Source organism: Rattus rattus, chromosome 11, assembly GCF_011064425.1.
Source record: "Rattus rattus isolate New Zealand chromosome 11, Rrattus_CSIRO_v1, whole genome shotgun sequence".
Classification (NCBI taxonomy): Eukaryota; Metazoa; Chordata; class Mammalia; order Rodentia; family Muridae; genus Rattus; species Rattus rattus.
The window spans coordinates 71,853,081-71,880,267 of NC_046164.1; the positions used below are offsets into that span (position 1 = coordinate 71,853,081).

The 27,187-nt window shown below is 44.2% G+C and overlaps 1 protein-coding gene across 10 annotated transcripts in view; it reads right to left on the reverse strand.

The window, feature by feature from the left end:
- The window catches only part of Depdc5 (DEP domain containing 5, GATOR1 subcomplex subunit), a 137,393-nt gene that overhangs the window by 7,636 nt on the left and 102,570 nt on the right, over positions 1-27,187 (reverse strand). For 7 of the 10 annotated variants that reach the window (XM_032915849.1, XM_032915847.1, XM_032915850.1 and 4 more), the window contains 8 exons: positions 26,098-26,163; positions 20,152-20,303; positions 17,216-17,293; positions 16,323-16,455; positions 9,571-9,679; positions 7,837-8,064; positions 3,537-3,706; positions 278-449 (listed from right to left, as the gene is read on the reverse strand). In XM_032915849.1, coding sequence (XP_032771740.1) covers positions 278-449; positions 3,537-3,706; positions 7,837-8,064; positions 9,571-9,679; positions 16,323-16,455; positions 17,216-17,293; positions 20,152-20,303; positions 26,098-26,163 — 1,108 coding nt within the window. The remainder of the gene's footprint in view (positions 1-277; positions 450-3,536; positions 3,707-7,836; positions 8,065-9,570; positions 9,680-16,322; positions 16,456-17,215; positions 17,294-20,151; positions 20,304-26,097; positions 26,164-27,187) is intronic. The other 3 variants (XM_032915852.1, XM_032915851.1, XM_032915854.1) reach the window with 1 other exon arrangement.

The following is a 27,187-nucleotide window of genomic DNA, read 5'->3' on the forward strand; positions in this document are numbered from 1 at the left end:
AGTTTTGTTTCTTTAGGCACATGTTCACTGGACAGCAATGGGTTTCATTAGGACAGTTCATAGAAGCGTCTTCCTCCTTCCCCTCCCTCATCCCACTCCCCACTTGTCCTTTGTCCTCTTTCTGAATATTCAGTACCTCCTCCTGCTGTTTGTTTCTTATTAATGTCCTTGTTCATTTTCTGTCTAGATTCTAGTTATGAGAGAACATGGGAGAGGGCGCTTTGGAAAAGTGGTCTGACTCAGTGAGACAAACCCTGCAGAGGGGAGCAGCTCTTACTATCGAACAGGTGCTCGCTGCCCTCCTTGAGCAAGCAGCCGAGGTTGAGCGGGATGAAGAGCTGGGCTCTCAGGGGGTCGCCGTACAGGTAACTGGGCAGTGCAAAAGGACCCTCCAAAACCGGGACTAACAAGAAGCCGCAGGAGGTAGCTTTTCGATGCCAACCTTGGACCTGAAAGAAAGTACAAAACGGTGTCATCTCCGGGGTCTTTTAGACCAGAGAAAATACCTCTGACTCCACAGAGCAGACCCGGCAGCGGCTGCGTACGTATCGATTGCCACGTTCACTTGTTCATGTCCTCTGGCTCCAAAGTGTGAGTCTGCTTCCTGGTGATTGCTAGGAAAACTGAGCTGAGCGTGCAGCTCCCCTCTATGGCCCAAGCTTCTGACCTTCAGCTTCTTTCACAAGGAACTGAAGAGAGCGCCAAGACCAGGACACAGCTCTGCTGTGTACTAAGTCCCTTGAATCTAACAAGAAGACAACCCACTCTGCCTGATGTAGCGTGGGAGATGAGTACAGTGGGCTCTAGACAAAGTGACCAACTCACACACTGTGGGGAACCCCCAAAGCCGTCTTCCTGGAAGCTGGACTTCTGTAAGACACTCCAACCACAGTCCCTTGTTGACTATGTAAGTTTTTTTGAAATATGTTTTAAGAAACTTAAAGTTGACAGATACTTTAATGGAGGGAGAGAACCAATTCCCTCAACGTGTCCTCTGACCTCCACATACAGTCCATACACATATGTAAGTTAAACAACAATAAGAACAATAAACAACAACAACAACAAAACACCCCAAACCAACCCAAACTGCTGTGATAAATGCATTAGCTGCTTTCACTGGTTTTACAGAATAGATGTGAAAACTGAATTCTTTAAAGATAGAACCTAAACTCCTTGGTAGAAATAACAGTCCTTTTCCTGCCTTTCTGCAACAACATAGGTGTACGTGAGTGCTGTGGAAATGTTGTTTTGAGATACAATCATCCACCTGATTATGCCTTTCTTTCCTGCTTTTGCTGTTTGTGAGCCATGGTCTGGCTATGTAGCCCATGCTGGTCTAGAGTTTGGAAGCTTCTGCTGGACTTTACATTGGGGATTACTGATGCATGCAGGTATCCTTCTAGATTTGGGTCTCTGTGCACATAAGACCTGTCAAGGCCAAGGCTAGGTGTTTTCTCTACCACTCTCTACCTTATTTTGTGTGTACACGATACAAGCGTGTTTGTATGTGTGTGAGTGCTGGTGCACACACATCACAATGCATGTGTGGAGGTCAGGGACTCTTGTTGCTTACTGCTGCATATGCCAGGTTACCTCCTGGGGATTCTGTGCCTACACTGGGATAGAGACAGGTGCTGCCATGCCTGGCATTGCACGGGTCCAGGGGACTCACACTCAGGTCCTCATGCTTGTGCTTTACCTGCCAAGCCGTCTCCTCAGTTCTCTATCTTATTTATACATGAGAGAAAGAGGAGGAGAGAGAGGAGAGGAGAGGAGAGGAGAGGAGAGGAGAGGAGAGGAGAGGAGAGGGAGAGGGAGAGGGAGGGAGGGAGGGAGGGAGAGAGAGAGAGAGAGAGAGAGAGAGAGAGAGAGAGAGAGAGAGAGAGGGACTTGTGACAGTCAGTCAATTCTCTTTTCACCATGTAGGTTGTCAGGCTTGTCAACAATCACATATTCTGAGGCTTGCCATTCTGGTTAAGCTGCTGGCCTCTGAGGCCATGAGCTCCGCCTGTCTGTGCTTCCCCAGCCCTAGTGCTATAGGCACCTTCCATTATGTTTGGCTTTCCTGTAGGTGCTGGGATCTGAGCATCCTCAGTCTTGTACAATTAAGGACTTTATCTACTGAGGCGTAAGACAAAATTAGGTTTACAAATTTCCCCCATCCCCCAAAACTCTCTCTGTATAGTCCTGGCTATCCTGGAACTCACTATATAGACTAGAAAGTCCTCAAATTCAGAGATCCACCTGCCTCCGCCTCCCAAATGCTGGGATTAAAGGTGTGTGTCAACACCGCTGGGCTCAGCTTACAAATGCACGACAACTTTCATGTGCTGCACTTACTTCTCTCAAGAGATCTCTCAGCTTTCACTAAACAAGTCTTTTCACTTCCCAGCTGTTCTCAGCTATGTGGTGAAATGCTTGGGCTGGTACTAGAGGACAGTGGGACTTTAGTGATACATACAAATATTTCTCTGTGCATAAAAGGAGGAGTGGAATGTGGTGAAGGCTAAGGAGGGTTTGCTCATTTTGTGGTGCTGTGACTGCACATGGGCATTGGTTTGAGCTGGTCTCATAGCACAGGATCCACAGGCAGGTCAAGATAGAGCAGCGGGAGCAAGGACAGGTAAGAAGGCCATCTAGCAAGGCTCCCTAACCCTGACGCCCATGACACTGTGGGCCAGTTACTTTTTAGAGGGACTTGCTCAGTAACACTGGCAACTCTGGCTGCTGTCCATCAAATGCTAATAATATATCCAATCTTCCCCTGTGTGGAGATGGCAAAAATAGCTGCAGATACTGCCAAATGCCCCCAGAAGACAAACTTACCCTTGTTTGAGGAATGGTAAGTTAAAACCAGTGATAATAACCAACTGGGAATTGGTGAGGTAAACTGGAATAAATACTAGAATATTCTGTAGCCATTGAGAACAATGAGGCAAAAATAAATTAAATCCAACAAACAAAAACAAGGGAGACTGATCTATGTTGGTGTGGAAGATATACAGGAAACAGAGAAACAAAAGGTAAGTACTATGTGTCCATCATGGGAGCATAAGTGCATTCTCACTCTGTAGTCTAGGCTGATCTGCAGCTCACTATGGAGCTAAGTGGCCTTGAACTTGTGGTGACGCTTGCTGAGTTTTCTCAGGTGTGAACCACTATGGACAGCCTACCATCCCTGTTTTGTATGCACAGACTCTCCCTGGGAGTGTTTTAAACATGGTGATAGTAATGGCTGCTTTTAGATGGAAGTCCCAGGACACACAGGAGAGATGGAGATTTGCTTTTCCCTCGGGACCAGTGGTCTAAAGGTTTGGTGAGCATAGCTAGGGGTATGCTACTGGCATTTAATAGGTAGAGGGTTCAACAACCGACAGTGGGCATGCAGTCACTCACAACAGGTCATTATCTGTCAGAAAGGGCAAGGTAAAGAAGCAACTTTCTATGTTTAGCATTTTAAGGCTATCCCAACAGGGCAACAGGCTATGGAAAGGAACCTCTACACAGTGCCCCCTTGCCTTAAAGTACCTTACCATCTCAAACAGCACTGTGGCAGTCACTGCCATCCAGTGTAGCTTGATTTCAAAGGCTGCGTTGAGAGAGAAGTTTCCGTGGTAGTAACAGCTGCACCACTCCAGCCGGTCCGTTCGGTTGTTCACATCAACATCCAGGGTCACAGTCCTCTGCTCTGGGACAGTGGCAGCTGTGTCAGCACACAGTGGGGTGTGGGGACACACAGAGAGGGGTACAGGAGTGGGGTAGTGGAGAAGAGTGAACAATAAGCACCATGAGTATGAAATTGCACAAGTGCCCAGCAGAGGCCCAACAGTCCAGGGCTCTAGAAAAAACTTGTTCTGCTCCGCGTGCTGATAGATAATAAATATTTGAGGCATTCTGAGTGGTCTGTGAGCAGCTATGCCACTGTAGGGCAAAAGCCCCTTAGACACTACATAAGAGAATAGGTTCAGCTATGTTTCAATAAAACTTTATAAAAACAGATAAAATTGGGGTTGGGGATTTAGCTCAGTGGTAGAGCGCTTGCCTAGGAAGCGCAAGGCCTTGGGTTCGGTCCCCAGCTCCAAAAAAAAAGAAAAAAAGAAAAAAAGAAAAAAAAAAACATAAAATTTTAGGATAGTAAGCGACTCTATTATGTTGCTATGATAGAAAATACAGCATTGTAAACTTATACAAACCCACAGAATGCACAGTACCAAGAGTAAACCCCCTAATGAAAATCATGGATTTGGGGTGATGAAAGTGTGGATCCAAACAAATGTCAGCCGGTGGGAGTTGACAATGAAGGAGACTGAGTGTGAGAGGGACAGGGGATCTATGGGAATTCTTTACGCAACTGTGCTGGAGAGCTAAAATTCCATTTAAGAAAGCCAGTGATGATAGCCACACACGGCAGCTTACAATACTAGCACTCAGAAGGCTGAGACAGGAGGAATGTAAGTTAGAGGGTACTGCTGCTATACAGTCACAAACAAAAAACAAAATCTGGGGGCTAGAGAAATAGCTTATCACTTAAGAGTGCTCGAGTCGCTAGTTGAGGCCCTAATGCTCACACAGCAAGCCGTGTCCCACACACTCGTAACCACGGCTCTAAAGGGGGCAGATGGAGCTTGCTGGCTTCCGGCCTAGCTGAGATAATACAAGCCTCAGGGAGACAGCCTGCCTCAAAGGACTGAGAAGGCACACAGTGATACGGGACACCCAGGGTCATCTGTGGCCTCTATGTATGCACATACACACAAATACTTGTAAATCTAAAGAAAAGGAGGGCCAGTTATAAAAAAAATCATAAGCTAGATTTAGCCAATTATGCTGCAGTTTGACTCCTTAGCCAATCCTTTCCTTTCTTTCATGAGAGAGGGATGCTATCTTAACCATCATCACGAACTCAAACTCAACCAGGCTGTACACAGGAGCTTCACAGTGACTCACAGATAACAGGAAAAACAGCCAGACCAGTGAGGAGGAAGTATTCCTCTTCTGGTATTAGCTCAGGAAGGCATTAGGTTCTACAATATTTCCTCAGGGTACGAAACCTCACAATGAAGCATGTACATCAGGGCTTTGGTCCCCGTGGCCAATAACCACACCCGGCTTAGGTAAGTTTTCTATAAATCAGGATCTGTTCTCCTATCTCGGCGTGGGTCCAGGTTCTGCAGGCAGAGTTGTGAGTGGCTCCTGTCACTCACAGTTTCAATGAGCTGCTGCTGGAAGGCAGAGCATTAGCTGGGGTAGTGAATGGCACTCCAGGAAACAGACATCTCCCAGTACCAGCGCATGCAGAGTGGGCAAGGTTCTTGATTTGGAGCTGAAGAGCCAAGCTTCTGCAATTCTAGCCACAGGCGCGTGTCTCTGAAAACCACATTTCATGTCTCCTAGCTTAATTCCTTATGTGCAAACTGATATGGCAGCCCAGTCAAGAAACACATGGCTCGGAAAGGTCTAAAAAGCTCCCTCACTTGCCTTCTCCTCTGGCCGCTTGTCTCCTCTATTCTCTGTCCCATTATCCTCCTAGTTTATGACATGAGCTTCAATCTGTGGCTTCTGAGCACTTGAGGCATTTGGTATCTACTTGTTCACTCTGATACTAAAACGTTCATTAAAGCTGGACTCTGTCTGGGCCTTGTGTTCCTGCTTTATGACACTGTCAGGAGCAATTTACTCAACACTCCACACCACAGAAAGCTGTGCTGTCTGGGCTGGCACACTATGAATATTCCCTCCACATTCAGAAAGCTCGTCATAACCAAAGGCCAGATGAGCACCAGCAGTGACTGCCAGCGTCTCTCTTCCATGACCAGCTCCGTTACGTGTGCGCGAGGTGAGTCTGGGGGCCACCCGAGGAAATGTCAGCCAAGCAGTAACTGCTCTCACACTGGCTCTGTACTCAGGGTAAGATTTGACAGTGCAGATGCTTGCAGTATGGGCAAAGCTGCAGCTACCTACACGGGAAGGCTAATCAATATGCACAGGACCAGAGGAGAAACGAGCTCAGCATTCTAGGGTGTTATTAATGACCTAGAGAGCAGATCAATATCACCAGAGGAGAAAGAACACTGGAGCTCGGCCCTCACAGCCAGAGCTGCCTCATTGCAATGGAGCAAACCTCAACAGGCTGAAGGGAATTTTGAAAAAAGAAATTAGCTAGTTCCATCTACATTCACCAGGAACACTTTGGAAAGTTTGGTTAGAGGAATGTAACAGTCTCTCCTGACTCCAAGATCTAACAGACTCTCATAGAAAACTAGAAGGCCTGTGCTCTGGCAGAAGGCACGTGGTACTGTATCTTCCAGACTCGGATGCCTCTGTAGCAACCCGGCTCAGTGACTTAAATAAGAATGGGGAAGTGGGAGCCACCATAGGCCAAGCCAAGGGTCCACGCACCCACATTAGGCATTTCAAAACGGCTACCTCCATGTGAGCATCAGAAGTTTTAAAAAAGGAACAAGCAAACAAACAAAAAGCCATTCCAAACAACAGTAAAACAAACAAAAACCTCAATCTAATCATAGGCACTAGTGAAACTCTGGTCTTTCTATTCTGTAAACCATCTTGGGTTTTTTTCTGAGGAAAAATTCAAGTGTTGAAGTTATACATTATTTATTTAGCAAATAAATAAACTGGTTACATTTTTGGGACAGGGCCTCACTATGCAGCCTGGGTTGGCCTCAAATTCATAATCCCTGCTCTGCTTCTGCCTCCCAAGTGCTATGATTATGGATGTGTACTACCAATTTCATCTGTTCATCTGTCCAGAAAGAAGTCGTGTGTGTGTGTGTGTGTGTGTGTATATTATATATATATATGTGCATGTATGTGTTTATGCATGTGTATGTATATGTGTGTGTATGTATGTATATGTGTATATGTATGCATGTATATGTGTGTATGTATGTATATGTGTATGTATATATGTATATGTGTGTATGTATGTGTGTGTATGTATGTATATGTGTGTGTATGTGTGTATGTATGCATGTATATGTGTGTATGTATGTATATGTGTACGTATATATGTATATGTGTGTATGTGTGTATGTGTGTATGTATGTATATGTATGTGTATGTGTGTGTATGTATGCATGTATATGTGTGTATGCATGTATATGTGTGTATGTATGTATATGTGTGTATGTATGTATATGTGTATATGTGTGTATGTATGTGTGTGTATGTATGTATGTATGTATGTATGTATATGTGTGTATGTATGTATGTATGTATGTATGTGAGACAGGGTCTCTCTATGTATTCCTGGCTGTCCTTGAACTCAGAGATTGTCTTGCCTCTGCCTCCTAAGTGCTAGGATGAAAAGGTGAAGTCACTACATCCAGCTATACTTAGAAACATATTTTTTCTTGTTTGGCAAGATGGCATATGCTTTTAACCAACAATTCTCAACTTTTCTAATGCTATGATCCTTTAACACAGTTAGTTCTAATTATAAATTATTTCATTGCTACTTTATAACTAATCTTGCTAGTTATGAACCATAGTGTAAATATCTGTTTTCCAGTGGTCTTAGGCAACCCCTCTAAAAAAGTCATTTGACCTCTGAAGGGGCCCTGACCCAGAGGTTGAGAACCTTTGCTTTAAGTCCAGAAGGGGAAAGAAAATAGATCTGTGTTTATTATAGGCCAGCCAGGACCACACAGTGCGACTTTCACACACACACACACACACACACACACACACACACACACACACACACACACACACACGTTTCTTGTGGTTCTAAGTAGGGCCTCTACATGCTAGAGGGCCAGCAACCACCCTTTCCCGGCTACCTGCTATTCCCAGGCTGCAAAGACAACTTACCTAACAGTGCGGCTGCCTGGCTCCGTCCTCCAAAACTTCGGCTAAAGGAGCTGTGCCTGCTTGCGTAAGAGGCTGGCCGGCTAGGTAGCCAGGGCAGGAGGAAGGCAGGAATCTCGGAGTGCACAAGCTCTTCTGCCACAAAGGCCACCTCAAACCACTTGCGTTGGAAGCTGGCAAAGTCATCCACTCCTGCTGTGTGCCACGGGGCAGAGGGCTGCTGCATAGCCACTGGGAAAACGCAGGGGGAAGTAAGGGTCCCTTATCACAACGCTCATTTTCTGACTGATACGTGCTACAATACAGACAGACCTTGAAAACACTGTGCTAAGTGAAAGGAACCGGGTGTACAGCCTATGTATTATTATAACTCTACACACATAGCATATGTAGAAACAAAAACCTACTAGTGTTTACAAAGAGAGCGATTGGAAATGGAGGGGTTGGACAATGACAGCTAACAAGGAAGAGGTGGTGGTTGTTCAATACTGCGAATGGCTTTTGTTATGTAGGCTAATTTTATTTTATCTTGTCAGTTTCATAATAATTTCAGGACATAAGTTGTTGTGGGTTTTTCTTTTCTTTTAGACACTATCTTGACAAGAGTGTACAGTCAACGGCTCCAGCGATACCTTCTCAGGTGTGGACCCAGCGGTGAGAAGTGACTTGCAGTTGGAAGCAGTCACTTCCAGCCAGGCCCCATGCACCTGAGAGTCATACACTGTGGAGGCTGGTCTGAGCTCCTGCTATGCAAGCTAGACAGACTCATGCGAGAAATTGTTCCCCACTGGAGAAATCCCTTTCTTCACTAAAAAGGGGTGGGGCTACAACATGGTTAAGAAGCAGGGTGTTTGGGGTTGGGGATTTAGCTCAGTGGTAGAGCGCTTGCCTAGCAAACTCAAGGCCCTGGGTTCAGTCCCCAGCTCCAAAAAAAAGAAAAAAAAAAAAAAAGAAGCAGGGTGTTTGCCTCATGTGCATAGGCCTTGGGTTCCATCTCAGAACCAAAAGCAACAGGCAGCTGCAAACATTCAGCCCTCTGGACTCATGAGCTGTACATCTATGATTCAATCACATACATGGAAAGTATTTTAGGGGGGGGGCAGGAGAATATTTACACTGAATATGACCAAACTTTTCTTGTTTCCTGAACAACGCAGTACGACACAATAGTGCTATATTATTAGTTGTTATAAGTAACTTGGGCATGATTTAGAGAAATAAGGGAAAGGGCCAGAGAGATGGTTCAGTGGTCAAAAGCACTGGGCGTTCTTGCAGAGGACCCATGTTCAATTGAAAAAAACACTGTCCGGGGTAAGGAGATGTTTCTGTGGTTAAGAGTACCTGCTGCTCTTGCAGAAGACCCCAGTTTGGTTCCCAGCATCCAAATTACATGGCTATAATTGCCTATAATTCCAGCTCCAAGAAAATCTAACACCTCTGACCTCTGTGGGCACCCAAACTCACGCACTTGCATTCACATACATGCCAACCGGCATCACAGGCGTTTGTGTGTGCAGGTCTCTCTCTCTCTCTCTCTCTCATAAAAATAGCTAAATAAATCTTTTTGAAAAATCGGCATTGTTATTCACTTATGTTTAAAATACATACAAATGCTGAAAGAAGTTAGCAGAATGTCAACTCAAAATACAAAGCCGCACAGAGCTAAAGATGCATTGTGATGAGAACGATTAGGAAAGCACTTGCCCCCGTGGCAACCGCATGTGATTTGGCTCTGACCTCGTTCGGGCTCTCTGTCCGTGACTATCTTGTAGAAATAGAAGCCGTAGACGAAGGTTCGCCATGCTTCTCCAGACGCATGCGCTATGAGCTGCTCTTCCAGCATTTTCTAGGAAAGACAGTGAAAACTTGAAATTCTTGCAGCTGACGTCTCAAAGCGACAGCCCTTGCTTGTACGTAGCAGTCGAGGTAGCTGAGTGCCTGGAGAACTGAGTTCACACCTCGGATCCCCATCAGACAACATGCTATGTAAAGCGGAAGCTGTTCTAAGGTAGAAATGGATGGATTTCATCAAACATTCTGAACATACAGAAACCATCCAAGTAGATAACCATCTAACTTCAATAAATTCAACATTCTGCTAGGCAGAACACTCTTAGGGAGTGTCTCCCAAGATCCCCAAAGGAAAATTAGTTGTGATGCACACCCATGTAATCCTACTGGGGAGGTGGAGGCAGGAGGATGAGGGTTTCAAGGTCATCTTGGTTCACTGCTAATCTAACAGGGCTTTAAAAAAGTAATTAATACCAGTGCTCCTGGTTGGTTCTTTGTTTTCTAACCAGTGCTTCTTAAAGTATTCCACAAAACAGAAAGAGAAAAGATGTCATCAAATTCTTTTTATGCATTTTGATCCTGTGCCCATGGATTAGAAGGATTAATATGAAAGGTACCTAACTAACCGGAAGCAGTCTACAGATTCAATGCAATCCCATGAAGTTCCAACATCACTCTTTACAGAAGTAGGAAAAGAATCTTCAAGTTTGTATGGATGCATAGACAGCCAGTGCAATCTTGAGCAGAAAGAACAGCGCTGAGGGACCACCGTATTTGACCTTGAGGGACCACCGTATTTGACCTTGTACTATAGCACCTCACTGGCACGCACAAAACACACCAATCAGTGAAATATGGTGAGGACACACAACCAATGCTTTTTGCAAAAACAAAAAAAAAAAAACTCACTGAAGACAGTGCGTCAACAGACAGGACTGGGAAGCTTGCGTCACCACTGTAGAAGAATGAAACTAGATCCCTATCTCTCACCCTGGACAAAAATTAACTCCCACTGAGTCAAGACCCTTAATGCAAGACTTAGAACTCTGAAACTCCTAGAGAAAGAGGCAGGGAAAACACGTAAGATCTAGGCATAGGCAAGGACTTCCTGAATAAGGCCCAGGAAATAATCTAACAACGGACAAACAGGACTTCATGAAACTACAAACTAATCTAAAAAGCTTTTCAACAGCAAAGGGACAGTGAGTGGACAGACAGCCTGCAGACAAAGAAAACCTTTGCAAGTTACACATCTGACAGAGAACACATGTCTAAAATTTGAAAAGAACTAAAAATAAAAGATAAACGAATAACCAAAAATCAAACAACCACATCAGTAAATGGACCTACTGAAATGAACGGAGTTATCAAATGGTGAAATACAAAATAGCCAATAAATGTCAAAAATGTTTAGAGGAAAATGAATTAAATCTACATGAGAGGGGCTGGGCTGGTTTTTCAGAGAACTGGGAGTCTATTCCCAGAACCTACATGGCAGCTTACAACAGCCTGCAACTACAGTTGCATAGGATCTGACATCCTCTTTTGGCCTGTGCAGACACCAGACGCACATGTGGTGTACAGACATACATGTAAGGAAAACACCCATATACATAAAGTTTTTTATGTTAAACAAACAAACAAACAACCACCTATAGATTCTACCTGTTAGAAGGGCAGTCATCGTGACTAGGTATGGTGCACATCCCTGCAGTTCCAGTGTTTGGGGAGGCAGAGGTAGGAGGTAACAGGCTGAAGAGAAGGTTCAGTGGTTAAGAGCCCTTGCAGAAGACCCATGACAGGGAGCTTACTTACAACACCTATAACTATACTTCCAAGTATCTGACACCCTCTCCTGGCCTCTATGAATACCTACATACATCTGCTTACAGAGACAGACAGACAGACAGACAGACATACCTCTATGAATACCTGAATACATCTGCTTAACAGATGTATTCAGACAGACATACACACACACAAACACACCAATAAAAAAATAAGTCTTAAGAAAAACAAAAAGGGCTGGAGAGATGGCTCAACAGTTAAGAACTCTGACTGCTCTTCCAGAGGTCCTGAGTTCAATTCCCAGCAACCACATGGTGGCTCACAACCATCTGTAATGGGATCTGATGCCCTCCTCTGGTGTGTCTGCACAGCAACAGTGCATTCACATATATAAAATAAATAAATGCTTTGTTTAAAAATGTTTAGGGAAAAAAACTCACAAGAATAAATAAAACAGGTAATGGGTCTGGAGAGAGATGGCTCAGTGGTTAAGAGCTACTACTGTCTGCTCTGCTCTTATGGAAGACCTGGATTTGATTCCCAGCACCCATATGGCCACTCACAACCACCTGTAACACCAATTCTAGTTAACTTGAAGCCCTCTTCTGGCCTCTGCAAACATGTGGTACACACACACACACACACACACACACACACACACACACACACACACACACACACACAGAGAGAGAAGAGAGAGAGAGAGAGAGAGAGAGAGAGAGAGAGAGAGAGAGAGAGAGAGAAACACTGATAAAATTCAATAAAGTAAGTAACAAATGCCGGCAATGATGAGGGCAAAAGTGGATGCACACTGTGGAAATCAATATGGAGGGTCCTCAAAAGATCAGAAAACACATCCACCACATGACCCAGCTATACCACTCCTGGATATTTACCCAAGGGACTCCACGTCAGAATATCAGAGATGCTTGCCCGGCAATGATTACTGTAGTACCATTCACAGGAGGTATGCTAGAGTACCAACTGAAGTGCCCATCAACAGAGAAATTCATAAAGAAATGTGGTATGCATACACACACGCATCCACAATAAAAATCAACATATTGACACAACTGGAGATAATCACATTAATTAAGCCAACCACAAAAGAAATGCTTTGTGCTTTCTCTTGACTGAGGTTCCGACATCTTCTATATGTCCTAGGGAAACAAAGGTGACGGACAGAAGTGAGTGGGCAAGAGGAAAGCAGCAGTGTGGATGGAGACATGTGTAACGTACACCATAAGCTCCTGTGAAAAAGAACTGTCTTTTCTTTCACGTATTTGAGACACTGTTTCTGTGTAGCTTTGGCTGTCCCGGAAGAGCCTGATCTGTAGAGCTGTCTAGCCTCAAACTCACAGAGAGTTCCTGCCTCTCGAGTGCTGGGATTAAGGCATGCACCACTACTGCCTGTGTATGTAAATATCTTACTGTGACCTAATACCATGTACAATGAATATATACCAATGAAATTTTTTAAAAAAGGAATGTGTAAGAAATAAAAAAGAGAAAAGTCATTTGCACTGAGCACACACAGATGATTCTTCCATTACCATTCCTTAAGCAGTACACTGACATCTTATTTGGATTTAGAAATGATGTATAATAAATGTATGGGAGGGCCTACATGGCCTATTGTAAATAGAAGGGATTTGAGCGTTTGTAGATTTTTTTTTTAAAGATTTATTTATTTATTATATATAAGTACACTGTAGCTGTCTTCAGATACATCAGAAGAGGGCATCGGATCTCTTTACAGATGGTTGCGAGCCACCATGTGGTTGCTGGGAATTGAACTCATGACCTCTGGAAGAGCAGTCGGGTGCTCTTAACCGCTGAGCCATCTCTCCAGCCCGCGTTTGTAGATTTTGATACCTACAGTAAATTTGGAATCTATCCTCAGATATCAAAGAATGACTAGTATAGTACAGTTTTTCCTACGCTTGCATTTTTGATTTCTAAATTAGGCATAATAGGATACTAATGATAACTAGTAATATAATGGAGCTATAGTATATACCACATATAATAAACATGATTTAAAACAATATTTCTGGAATGTTCCAGTAAATATTTTGAGTCAGTTTCCCGCAGTTAACTGAGAGTTTAGGAAATGACTGAGATAAGGGAGCACTACGACATCAACTGTTATTTAAAAAAAAAAATCATCTGGCATGTTGGTGATGCCTTTAACTAAGGAGAGAGGTGCAGGTGGATCTCTCTGAGTTCCAGGGCAGCGTGGTCTACAGTGAGCGCCAGGACAGCCAGGGCCAGAGAGAGACCGTCTCAAAAAACAGAACAGAACAGAACAGAACAGAACAGAACAGAACAGAACAGAACAGAACAGAACAGAACAGAACAGAACAGAACAGAACAGAACAGAACAGAACAGGGGCTGGAGAAATGTCTCAGTGGTTAAAAGCACAGGCTTCTCTTCCAGTGGACTAGGGTTTAATTTTTACTAACCACATGGTAACTAATAATTGTCTATAACTCCAGTTCCAGGGGATCAGATGTCATTTTCTGGCCTCCTCTGGCACCAGGCTTTCATGTGGGACATAAACACATATGCAAGCAAATACTCAAACACATAAAATTTTAAAAAATAAATTAAAAATATATAGAACATAGGGCGAGAACATAGGAGAGTTCGTTCGCTCAGTGGTTAAGAGCACTTGTTGGTCTTTCAGAGAACCCCAGTTCAGCTCTCAGAACCCACATGGTGGCTCAGCACCACCTTTAACTCCAATTTGAGGGACTCTAATACACTAATCTAATCTGACCTCTGCTTGCAATACATGCAGATTACTGGTGCACACGTTTACAAAACATTAAAAAAAAAAGATACATACGACAACAAAACTATGGATTCTTTTAAGTCCCAATCTTCTTTTTTTTCTCCCAGAAATAAACAATTAAGAAATGTGGTGGTTTGAATGAGAATGGCCCCCATGGGCTCATATGTTTGAATACTTGGGCTCCAGTTGGTAGAACTGTTTGGGAAGGATTAGGAGGCGTGGCTTTGTGGAGGAAAGTGTGTCACTAGGGGAAGGCTCATCACCAATATGCACTCTGCCTCCTGCTCTGCTGGAGTGGAGCTCTCAGCTGTTCCTGCCACCAGGCCTTCACTCAGCCATCATGGACGTTAATCCAGAACTAAGCCTGACTTATTTCTCTTGTTATGTGGCCTTGTTCATAGCTATAGAAAAGTAACTAATACAAGTAATGTTCTCAAGCACATTTTTTAAATTAAAAACATTTGTTTGATTTATCTAAAGGATTTATTTATATTTTATGAATTGGATCCTCTGGAGCTGGATTTATAGATGGTTGCAAGCCACCCGATATGGGAACCAAACTCTGGTCCTCTGGATAAGCAATAGCACTTTTTTTTTTTTTTTTTTTTTTTTCCCTATTCTTTTTTTCAGAGCTGGGGACCGAACCCAGGGCCTTGTGCTTGCTAGGCAAGCGCTCTACCACTGAGCCAAATCCCCAACCCCAGCAATAAGCACTCTTAACCAACACACCATCTCCCTTCAGCCCCAAAATTTATTTGTTTATGTTGTGAGTACATGTATGTCTGAGTGAATGTTTCAAGTATATATATTTTAAAAAGTTTTATGTACATATGTATTGACATGAGAATGAGGTTTTATAGTATTTTAAATTTAAATAAAGGTATAATACTTGGATCTTTTATCAACTTGTTCTTACTGATATCATGCTTCTGACACTTCTCTACACTGGCATGTGTACCTTCAGCTCATTTCCCTTAAATTGTTGTAACACCCTGTTATTTTACCAATAGCAATGCGCTCAAGGAGATGGGAGTTTATCAGGGAAAAGCTAGGCAAAATAGCATGTCAAGATCTCCAAAGAGTGAAACAGCATATCAAGATCTCCAAGAGACGACAGCATTCTTATTTAAATTAGTTATTAAATTTACCAAGCAGTGATGAAAGCCAGCCCTTTCAACAACATCCTGCAGAGCTCAGTATGGACAACACAGTGTGAACCAGCCCAGTCAACCGACCTTATTCATTCTTCTGCTCTGTTTGCTCAACAGTGAGTTAACTCGGTGATATTAATCTCCCGAGTACCTACTATGTGCCAAGCCACATACAAGTCTCGGTGATATGGAAGTGAGCACTATGAGGCGGCCCCGTCAGGCACAAGGCACAGGAGATGAAGACACTCCTGTCTGGTGCCTTGTACTGCCCTGTGAAGATGCCTCTGTTGCAGAGCCTGGAACTCGGCCTTAGGATTTGGATACACAGGCATTATCAGGGCAAAACTGGGCTTGGGGCTGGGGACCGCTCCCTGAAAAATCTTTGACAGATATTTATCTGAGGGACAAGAACAAGACTTTGTCCAAAATATTTCAGTTCAAACAATAAATTCTGACAAACGTTAAAATCAAAGCATGTGTGTGTACACACATTCACACACAGACACACACACATATACAGACAGACAGACAGACCCACACAGATACACAGACACACAGACAGACAGACACACACACATACACACACAGACAGACCCACAGATACACAGACACAGACACAGACACAGACACAGACACACACACACACCTGTTGATGTATTTCTAAGACAAGGCTTCACTATGTAGAACAGGATGGCTTCTAACTTATGAACTTATGATCCTCCTGCCTCCACTTCCTCAGCACTGCTAGGGACTTGTGCTATCACCTCCAACCCTAAGGTTTTCAAAGTGTATTCAAAGGAGGACTCATCCTCCCATCAACTCCAGAGAGGCCTCATGTGTGTTGAAAACAGATCCTCACCTTGGCTTGCAAATCTCGTTACTGGAATGGGCGACTCCTTCCGTGACAGACCACGATCACAGGGTCTGAGCAGACAAACCCCGCCTCGCCTCGCTGACTCACCTGCATGATGTCGATGCCCATCGCCTGCGTCTGGACCCCCTCCACATTGTTCATCAGCCAGTGTACGACCTCCGCACTGATGAAGCAGCACGGCGAAAGGCCCTTCTGCTCAGACAGCAGCTGGACTCCCGTCCTGATTCCAGCGAGTGAGCAGGGAACACGTGCCAGTGGCCATAAGGAAAAGGGAAAGATGGGAAATAAGGGATCCAAGGGAGGGTTCCACATAATTACTCCTAGACCGAGAGAAACCCATGGCAGGATAGAACTGAGAGAGGAGGGGACACTCAGAGAAAACTTTATCTGTTGGCATCACACTAGGTACTTCACATGAGAATTTAATCATTGCAGTAACCATGTGTGTAAAAGCTTAAGGTAAGGACGAGCAAGATGCTCAGGACATGAAGGGGCCTCTCACCAAACCTGACAACTTGTCAGTTTCTGATAGGACATCTGGAGGGAGAGTCAACTCCCACAGGTGGTCTTCTGACTGCCATTACGTAACTGCAGCAAACCAGACCCACGCACGTGCCTGCCCTCTAGCTCCCCACTAATAAATAAGTAAAATGTAATTTCTAAAAATTCACTGCAGCTGGGCGGTGGTGGAGCACTTTAATCCCAGCACTCGGGGGGCAGAGGCAGGTGGATCTCTGTGAGTTTGCTGCCACCTGGTCTACAGAGCGAGTTCTAGGACAGCCAAGGCTACACAGAGAAACCCTGTCTAAAATAAAATGAAACAAAACCCTCTCGCTGTATGAACGGGAGGTCAGGTAACTGGCCGATGGCTCACAGCTGGTGAGCAGTAGAGTAAGGATAACTGTACCCACCCACACCACCACAGCAGCCTTCCCTCAGGGACCTTCTGCCCTTGCTTCATAATGTGCCCTGTCACTTACGAGGGATGCTTCATGGCTTCCAGGATCTCCACCAGGGTAGAGGACGATGTCAGAGAGCTGGCTATGTGCTGCTGAGAGCTGTAACACAGAGCAGAACGGAACAACGTGACACATGTGCCATGAATGGGCTTTAGTTTCAGTGCTGTGGATTGAACCCAAGACCTTACGCGCTTCGAAAAGCCAAAGTAATTTTGTATCTAAACACAGCACCCTTAAAAGGCACCTCCCTCTTCAATCGCTTTGGCCTTTCGTGTTCTTTTATTATGTGCTTGCCTCTGAAGTCAGAGGAAGGCTTCGGATTCACTGAAGCTGGAGTTACAGGCAGCTGTGACTCAGGAACGTGGGTGCTGGGGCTCACGTCCTTTGAAGAGCATGGTAGCCGTTATGCACTGAAACACATCTCTAGCTCCATTAAAATTACTCTTCCTAGGAATCTTAGGCTGCTCTGGTTTTGCTTGATGCTGTCTCCCATGTCACTTAACCTTATCAAATCAAAGAGCGCTGTGTGATAATTTTAGGTGAGAGCTTACAGGACAGCACCTTGGAATTATCACTAAGCAGCTATGAGACCCTGAATTATCTTGGTCTTTATTTCTTTACCTGAAAAGGGGGACAGCGCTACTCATGTCTTTCAAGGTGTTTTGGGGCTAACATGTACACGGAGGTACACATGTGGTACCTAAAAAGCTAGCCAACACTAAAGCGAGTCAAATTAGCTAAGAGAACGGATGGAGGTCCAAGAGGTGGGAAGCATCAGAGTCCAGATTTGCACTCGAGTGAGTCACATTCCAAAGTCCTGATCTTCCGACCACCCGCTGCCAAGTTCTCCGTGAAGGTGTGACAGTGATTCAAACATGCTTAGAGCTGCTGTGGTGGCACAGGCCTATAATCCCAGCACTCAGAGGAGGTTGAGTTGGGAGGGTCATGAGATCAACTTAGGCTACTTGGAAAGACCTATCACAGAGATGGCGGATGGGGGGTGGGACAATCTGAAAGAAAAGAGATTAATACTCAGCACTACTGGAAATTCCTTAAACTTTCCCCATTCTCCTATTCCAACCTTCTGAGTACCTATTTGCAAAGCGGAGGTTGTGGGGTGTTTCAGGACTCAATGTAGTAGCTCATAATCTCAAACTATGGGTTAATGTCCAGCACTACCATAAAAACCTAAACCAGAATCTCAGGGTTAGAATAGGCCTTCAGAAACCTTTGAAGAAAACTTCCTTCTAACCCTGAGTTTGAGTTCAAGTGTGCAGTCAGGAGATGGCCCTCTAGTCAAGAACATCAAAGGCAGACAACTCAGCCTTTCCTAACGCAGCTGGATCCGTTGCTAAGCTCCTTGTCATGAAATGGGATGTACACTGTATTAATTTTCAGTCTTGGGTCCTGCTTTTGTCTACTGCATCATTTCTGGTCTTCTTACCTGTGGTTTGAAAAGAAAGTGGCCCCATAGGCTCTTAAGAGTGGAACTATTAGGGAGTGTGGCCTTGTTAAAGTAGGTGTGGCCTTGTTGGAGGAAGTGAGTCACTGGAGGTAGGCAAGGCCTAATGGCTCACGGTTTCTTCCTGCTGCCCGTGGATCTGGATATGGAACTCTTAGCTCCTTCTCCAGCACCATGTCCGCCTCTGTGTTGCCATGCTTCTGGCCATGGTAACAACAGACTAAACTGAACTGTAAGCTAGTCTCAGTTAAATGTTGTCCTTTATAAGAGTTGCTGTGGTCATGGTGTCTTCACAGCAGTGAAACCCTAAAACCCTGCTTCTCGACCCTCTTGAGCAATGAGGAAGCACATGGATTTCCTCTCCTCATGCACGCTCTGCAGCCCCTCTAATCTCCTCCACAGCTGGGTATGCTGAGGACTTGAGCCTGAGAGACATTAGAGGAGAAGAGTTAGGCCTGAACAAGCATCTCCTCTACAAGCCAAAGTGAACACCGAGTGGTGCACGTAGTAGAGTCAACATCAGTGCGAGTTTATGACATAAGGAAATGCAGTGCCTGCCAACAGGACCAGCTCATGAGTATCCAAGAGCAGCAGCTACCCTCACCTCAGGGAGAGGGCTGTGAAAGTCAACGTTCTCAGATCATAGAGCCAAGATCTGCTCAGTCAGGACAGTGACTCAGTAAGGACAGACTAAGTAGAACTGCCACAAAGCAAACACAGCCAAGAAAGACAGAAAAAGCTTTCTCAAAACTGGCAACTTTGTGGAGTTAGTTCTTTCTTTCTCCCTTTGCATAGGTTCCAGAGTCGCATTTAAGCCAGTAGGCTTGCAAGGCAAGTGTCTTTACAGACTGTGCCATCCCATCAACTGCGACATTGTGGCATCTACCTTAATGCCAGCAGCACTCAGGAGGCAGAGGCAGTGGGTCTTTGTGAGTCTGAGGCCAGCCTGATCTACAGAGCAAGTTCCAGGACAGCCAGAGCTACATAATAGAGAAACCCTGCCTTTAAAAAAAAAAAAAAAAAAAAGGGGGGGGGTGGGGATTTAGAAAAAAAAAAAGGGCAAAGCCCTGGGGGCGGCCCCCAAAAAAAAAAAAAAAAAAAAAAAAAAAAAAAAAAAATTTGGCCCAAAAAAAAAAAAAAAAAAAAAAAAAGAAAAAAAAAAAAGAAAAGCTTGGACGTATACTAAGCAAATGAGGCATAGACAGTACCCTTCTCTGTGACTGATCCTGATCCACTGCTAGTGCATTTCCTGACCGACCTGCACTTGTGCAAGGCGTTATGAACAGAACTGACAAGATGTCTGATACTTTCAACATCTCTGAGAGAACTCAGATCCTATACCCTACCACTTGGTCATAAGTACTGATTCCTTCAGAGTCCCACATGACTTGTAGCAGTTAGAACATGGCAAGAGCTTTGGACTCCCAACTGCTACATCTTTGGTTAAACTTTCCCTACCCAATGAGAGTGTCAGTTTGGTTATTCTGCAGCTCACCTGCAGTCTCCAGAGCCTGTAGAGGGAAAGGCCTGTTCTATGTTCTGGGAGTTCCCAAAGGTCTGGTTATTGCCTCTATCCATGGACTGGCACGTGCTGACCCCTAAACTGGTGCTGTCCAACACCAGAGAAGCTGTTTGGTCCACAGATGCCTGCAGAAGGGTAAAAAGTTAGTACATGGATCCAAAATTATCCAAAGGTAAACAGTAAATAAGCTATACTGGTTTACAAAGTCAACACACATTTTATACATATTCATGCACATACAGTAAGGCTACTTATACATAGGGTCTTTTCCATTTCTCCATTTTCAGTCCCTACTGGTCCCTGATGGAAGAGCCAAGAGTCTAGAGACCACACCCAGTCCTGGGTATACTACCTTGTCAGAGAAAATAAAGACTCACTTCCTCTAAACCAAGGCAGACAGAAGCCAGTCAATCACAGTAACCCTAGAACCACAGTCATCGCTTCAGTACCAGACTCAAACCACAAGACAGACACTGAAGGACACTCCCTGTGAAAAGAACACAGAAAACTGGGCAAAGTAGTGCAGGAGGCTCTCTGTGAGTTCGAGGCTAGCCTGGTCTACATGGAAAGTTCCAGGTCAGCCAGAGCTACATAATGAGACCCTGCCTCAAAAAAGAAAGAAAGAAGAGAGAAGTCAGGATCTTAGGAGAGCCAGAGGAGGAAAAGAAATTTGGAGAGGACAAATGGGAGGGCATCCCAGGAGGCACTTTTTATCTACCATGGCAGCCTTCCGGTACCTGTCAGTGGTTCATTCAGCTTTGAGTTCAAACCTCAGGGGCATCTCTAAGCAAGCTTTCTGCTCTAGCTTTACCTTGAGAGGCCTATCCCTCTGGCCTCCCCTTGGGAAATTCACATGCATAGGTCAGTCTCTCCCTCTACCTGGGAGGGAGGAATAGGATCGTAACTGGCCTACAACTACAGTCTTTCTCCTGAGAACCACCTATGAGCCATTAACATCGCTTGCATCTTTCTAAAAACCAATTCCAACCTAGTTACCCTGTTACTCTGAAATCTTACAAGTCTCTGTGAGCCACCACACTGTGAACTAACGCTAGAGAACATCTGTCTGACTTGTGATCTCCACACAATGTCAGCCATTCACCAAGTCTACACTTTCAGTCAAATAACTTTCTTTGTACAGTACTATGAGTTCTGTGGTCCTGTGGTTCCTTATTTCACTGGCTAAAAACCCACCTCAATAGGTCTTCATGGTTTCCAACCCTCCTCATGCTATGATCCTTTAATATAGTTGAGGTCGTGATGACCCTCAACCACAAAATTATTTCCATTGCTACTTCATGATTGCAATTTTGCTACTGTTATAAATTGCAATGTAAATATCTGATAGGCAGGATATCTGATATGTAAACCCCCCCCACCACAAAAGGGTTGTTTGACCCCCAAAGGGGTCAAGACCTGCAAGTTATCTTAATGTTTCTTAATTATCCCCACGATGGCTTCCAAGTGGTAGAGTGAGCCTGCTGAAGGAACTGCTCAGAAAGTGGTCTGCTTGTCTCATTGCATTTAAGGTTCCTAAAGTGCAGAACTAAGCCCCACTCACCTACATCCCCATGGCATCACTAACAATCACATCTCAGACCAAATATTTACAAAGAACGACTAAGCCTTTCAGCCACTTCTGAAAAACAATAAAAGCCTCAACTTACAGTTCTTGAATAAGTCCTCCAGACAGAGCCTTCTCTTATCAGATATTTTGTTACATGATGTAAATACCTATTTTTCAACAGGCTTTGTCATCTCAGCACTACGGCCACTTGGGATCCAATGAATCTTTGTTCCAGGGTGGCCCGTGCACTGCCCCAACCCCACACATTAGATGCGAGTAATGCTACACACAGATGTGTTAAAAATGTTTCTAGATATTATCAGCTGTTCCATGAAATAAAGAATTGCCCTGGCTCTAACAGAACCACTGTGCTTTCCCACTGCAAGGTTCAATGATTTAAGAAAAACAAAACCAACGAAAAAAGCCGACCACATAGGCTTCAATGGGTACCATCACCACCCAGAGAAGTAGAGCAAGAGGCAGCTGCAGTCCAGGCACCATCGGTGCACAGCCACTGAGGCTCTAGACAGGCCAACATCTTCCAGTTATAACACATGTTGGGCTTCGTGAGCTACATCTCTGTTGCAACTCTTCATAAGAATATTGAAGGATGGTGCTGGAGAGACGGCTCAGTGGTTAAGAGCACTGACTGCTCTTCCAGAGGTTCTGAGTTCAATTCCCAGCAACCACATGGTGGCTCACAACCATCTGTAATGGGATCTGATGCCCTCCTCTGTTGTGTCTGAAGGCAGCTACAGTGTACTCATGTACATAAAATAAATAATTCTTTTTAAAAAAGAATATTGAAGGGGTTGGGGATTTAGCTCAGTGGTAGAGCGCTTGCCTACCAAGAGCAAGGCCCTGGGTTCGGGCCCCAGCTCCAAAAAAAAAAAAAAAAAAAAAAAAAAAAAAAAAGAATATTGAAGAATACTGAAGCAGCCATTCGTGAGTCAACAGCCAAAACCAACCAACCCAAGAAAGCAAAGAAACAAAACAAGCTGGGTGTGGTGGTGAACACATGACCAGGGGATCAATAGTTCAATACCATCCTTGACTACATGGTAAGTTCCAGAACAGACTAGATGGGCGATGTGGGACAATGTCTCAAAACAAAAACAAAGGAACAATAGGCAAAAAGAGGTGGTGTGTGTGCGCCTGTGTATGTCCCAGAAAGTTTTATTTACAAGAGCAAAATGGTGGGCCAGGTTTGCCATGAATGCCTGACTTCTGCTCTGTATTACACATATCCTATCTTTCATGGACAATTTGCTCAGGTCCTACACCAGAAAAAGCCATGTTTTCCTGAAAACGGTGTTGTCTTTTTTTCTGACCACTCAGAACCTCAGGAAGCTGCTTCCCACACTTTGGCTACAGGAAGCTTAGAGCTGAAATTAGCTCAAAGTTGTAGGTGCTTTACAAGGTCTTACCCTATATTGTTTTCCTTTGGGTTTCCCACACAGGCATATTTTTATGCAGGGAAGAAGAAAGAAGCACTAGTTAGACTTAGTGGGCTATTACAAAAGAAAGGGCTGGGCAGTGGTAGCTCACGCCTTTAATCCCAGCACTCTGGAGACAGAGGCAGGCAGATCTCTTAGGTCAGCCTGGTCTACAGGGTGAGTTCTAGAACAGCCAGGGCTACAGAGTGAAACCCTATCTCAGCATGTGCATGTGCATGTGCACACACGCGCACATGTACGTACATACGTACACACACACACACACACACACACACACACACACACACACACACACACACACACACACACACACACACCCCTTTGCAAGAGTCCCAAGAGAAGTTGTGAGGGAGATGTAGGGTGAAGAAGAGGGTGAATGGCTGTAAAAATATGTGTAAGTAAAGCTAGGCGTGGTGTCTCACACCATTAATCCCAGCACTCAGAGGCAGAGGCAAATGGATCTCTGTGAATTTAAGGCAGCCTGGTCTACAGAGTGAGTTCTAGAGCAGCCAGAGTTTCATAGAGGCCCAGTCTTAAAACCAACAACAAAAAGGACAGATAAGTTAAAATTTGACTCTTAGCAAAGTCCCTAAGCACTCTTTCTGCATACAATTGCAACCTTTGTTCTTTTTATTTTTGTTATTAAGAAATATACAAAACCATGTGACATAAATGTTCTAAAATATGGTAGAGCAAGAAAGCTACTTACAAATCTTAGCTTTGGTACAATGTCAAGGTGCTTCTGTACAAACTGTACTTTAGAACTAATTATGTTTTAGAATCTATTTCTTTATCCATGGGGTTTCATTTCTTGGAGGTAATGGTGTTTTTACAGCAAAGTGTGACTAAAATTGAATTATGTCAATTTAATGCATATTTGCTTATTACTCTTTGGTAATTTCATACATGAATACGGTATATTTAGATCACAGCCATTCACCCTCCTCTTCATGGACGATCAAATCTCTTAAAATGACAATATTTGTGGATAACCTATCTATGCAAGTCGCCCTGTGTACATTCACAAGCTCAACCTTCTGACATTTCAACACAACACAGGTCACCTACAAAGTCAAACACTAGACTCACACAGTCCAGTTACAAAACAAAACACAGAATTTTAAAAAAGTTAAAGAAATCTCCTACTGTTTCAAATTTATGATTTCATATTGGGATGTACTCACAGCTGTCCTATAGCACATGAAGTCCACATGCAGGTTGGACATACTAGCATAAATCTAAATCATCTCTAACTGACCTTTTTTTTTTTCTTTTTTTCAGAGCTGGGGACCGAACCCAGGGCCTTGCGTTTGCTAGGCAAGCGCTCTACCACTGAGCTAAATCCTCAACCCCTCTAACTGACTTTTAATACCTAATGTGCAGAACAGCTATGAGAGCAGCTGCTACATTACACTGTCTGGAGACTAGGCTACAGGAAAAAAGTCTGTACCTGTTCAGAATAGACATAATTTTTCCTCCCCAATATTTTTGATCTATGGTTGATTATGGATGGATGTAGAGGGCCAATTATACTAATTCTAATTAATCATGACTAATGATTAGAGCTCATGCTGTTCATTTACATATGCAAGATTAGAAGTGTGTTCATTTCTAAACATATAGATATTTTCTATTGTTTCTAATGACTAACAAAAGCTTATTTGCACTATGATCAGAAATAAGCTTGTTATGATCTCATTCCCATGTAATTTGTTGAAAACATTTGTTGTTTCTAATATTCAAAATGACACCATTTAAAATCACTGTTAAGTTACTATTTCCTCTTACAGTGAAGATTAGATTTTACAACACCAGGAGAGATAAACATCTCTCATTCAAACGGGTAGAGTAGAATCACTAATTCCTCTATGACACTGACCTCCTACCGTCATAGGCTGTTACAAAGATTATATTTATGAAGCACTGGCAAAGTGGAAGCTCAGTGAGCTGCTTTTCTGACATTCAGTAAAGAAAGACTCCTTACCTTCTCCTACTGAGCCTGACAAGTAAGTCCTTTTCTCCTTAGCTAGACCCACTTTGCATAAACCCTGGACATTTTTTCAGATCTCTGTAACTAGTTCTCTACAGCCCAGTCAGTTTCATATAATACTTAGAAACCTCCATAAAGAGCAGGGAGCCCTATTTGCCTTCAAAGAGCAGTCAAAACAGTAATTACTAGTGCTAATTACACAGTGGGTTTGGAGTGAAGTTTTGTGGGTCATGGGTTTAAATCCCAGTTCTCTGTACTGTAGAAAGCAACTTCTTTGCCCTTTATTTCTCCACTTATAAACCAGAGTAACACTTTTACTTAACTGCTAGGTTATGTCCTAAGGTGAAATGAGATGGTGTGCTAGGCATATGGTAGGTAAAGAATTTTAAGGCCTGGATGACTTCATCCCAAATAAATGAAGGCCAGAGAGCAAGTGAGCTGCAGGACCACACACTGTTAGCCTATGATGTAGCTCATGCCTATTTATAAATGATGGGGTTCTTGTTTCCCACCACTTCCTGCCATACTGTTTTAAATTTATCTTGGCTGTATGAAGAGGAGAAAAATAAGTGTTCAGTCCTTAAATACACACGTCATGACGCCTATAAAATATAAGGGGGCAGAGGCTGCAATGTGGCGCCAATGAGAGTCATGGCAATTGGGTGACCCACAGAGCAGCCATGAGAAGCAATGGTCTGGTGCAGGTGAGGCAGGCTGTCCTCGCACAGGAATCTCTCCCATTCTCCTTTGCTGTGTGAACACCAAGACCCCTTAGAGACAAAGCCAATTCAGCTGCCCCTCAAATTTAGATTCAGTCCAATTTTCTCTGCTCAGAGGTAAACAGAAGGCCCGCCTGAGCCTTCTGCCAACAGGATGGGCATGCACAGGCAGGAGTTTGGACTAACCTGAGGGTAGAAGGCAGATGATGCTGTGCGTGGGCTGCGGACAAACTCCATAAAGAAGGCCCCGTCCTGAAGTCAGAGGAGGAGGAAGCAACAGCAGCAGCAGCAGCAGGTGCAAGGGAGCCAAGAAATGGATTGTGTATGAGAACAGGAGAGGGGGATGAAAAACAAGTAAATAAATAAATGAAAACAAGGAGGGGAGAAGAAAAACTAGGACGTGGGGGGATAGGGTGGGGCTGGAACAGGGAGCAGGACTGGCCCAGAAAGACAATATCCAAATGCAAAGCACAAGCAAGAAACCACACCTCAGTCAGCAAAATACCATCCACGTGGGCAAAGGCACAGGAGCTGGAAGCTACAGCCAAGCTCTTTGTGTACCTACGGATTGAATGCCTCTGACTTCCTTCAGATCAGTGCAAGGAAGAGGGACAGTCCCAGAGCAGTGTAGGGAACAGAGACATCTTGCCCTTCTGCCTGGGTAATAGCCCTCTAGGAGAGACACTGGAACCTAAGATGTCTTCTGCCTGTTAGTTACTGAATGTGGCGGCAAAGAATCAATCAAGAGAAAAGCCCTGCGTAATCTGTGCGTGTGGGGGGTTAAAGGCGGCAGTACCTGCTCCTCTACTGCCTGGGTAACGAGTCAAAGTCAGCACTAATGCTCCGGCTTCCTGAAGCAGTCGCCCCTCTCTACCTAGGGCTGGGTTTAAATGCTGAGGCATTTGAAAAGTAAAATGACAAATAGGAGCTTCAATGATCTTCTGGTCCTTCAAGCCTTTGCCTTGCAGGAATGACTGTCATCAGTGCAGGAGAGGCAACCGATCAAGGTCGCTACTCTCCTTCAGTTCTAGTGAAACAATGGAGACATTTGATGTTCCTTTCTTTTATCATCACGCCAGCATCTCCTAACAGCCACTGCAGGCATCAGAAGCACACCGTGCAAAGGCATGGCTGAAAATGTAGATGTATCACAGACACCGGAAGAGGTGTTCTCCAGGCATGCTAGCAGGGCTTCTCGCGGGATTTTTGCATCTGGTTCTCTAATCTTGGAAGACACACCCCAGCACCATGGCTTCCAAAAGTCAGATGAGGAAAG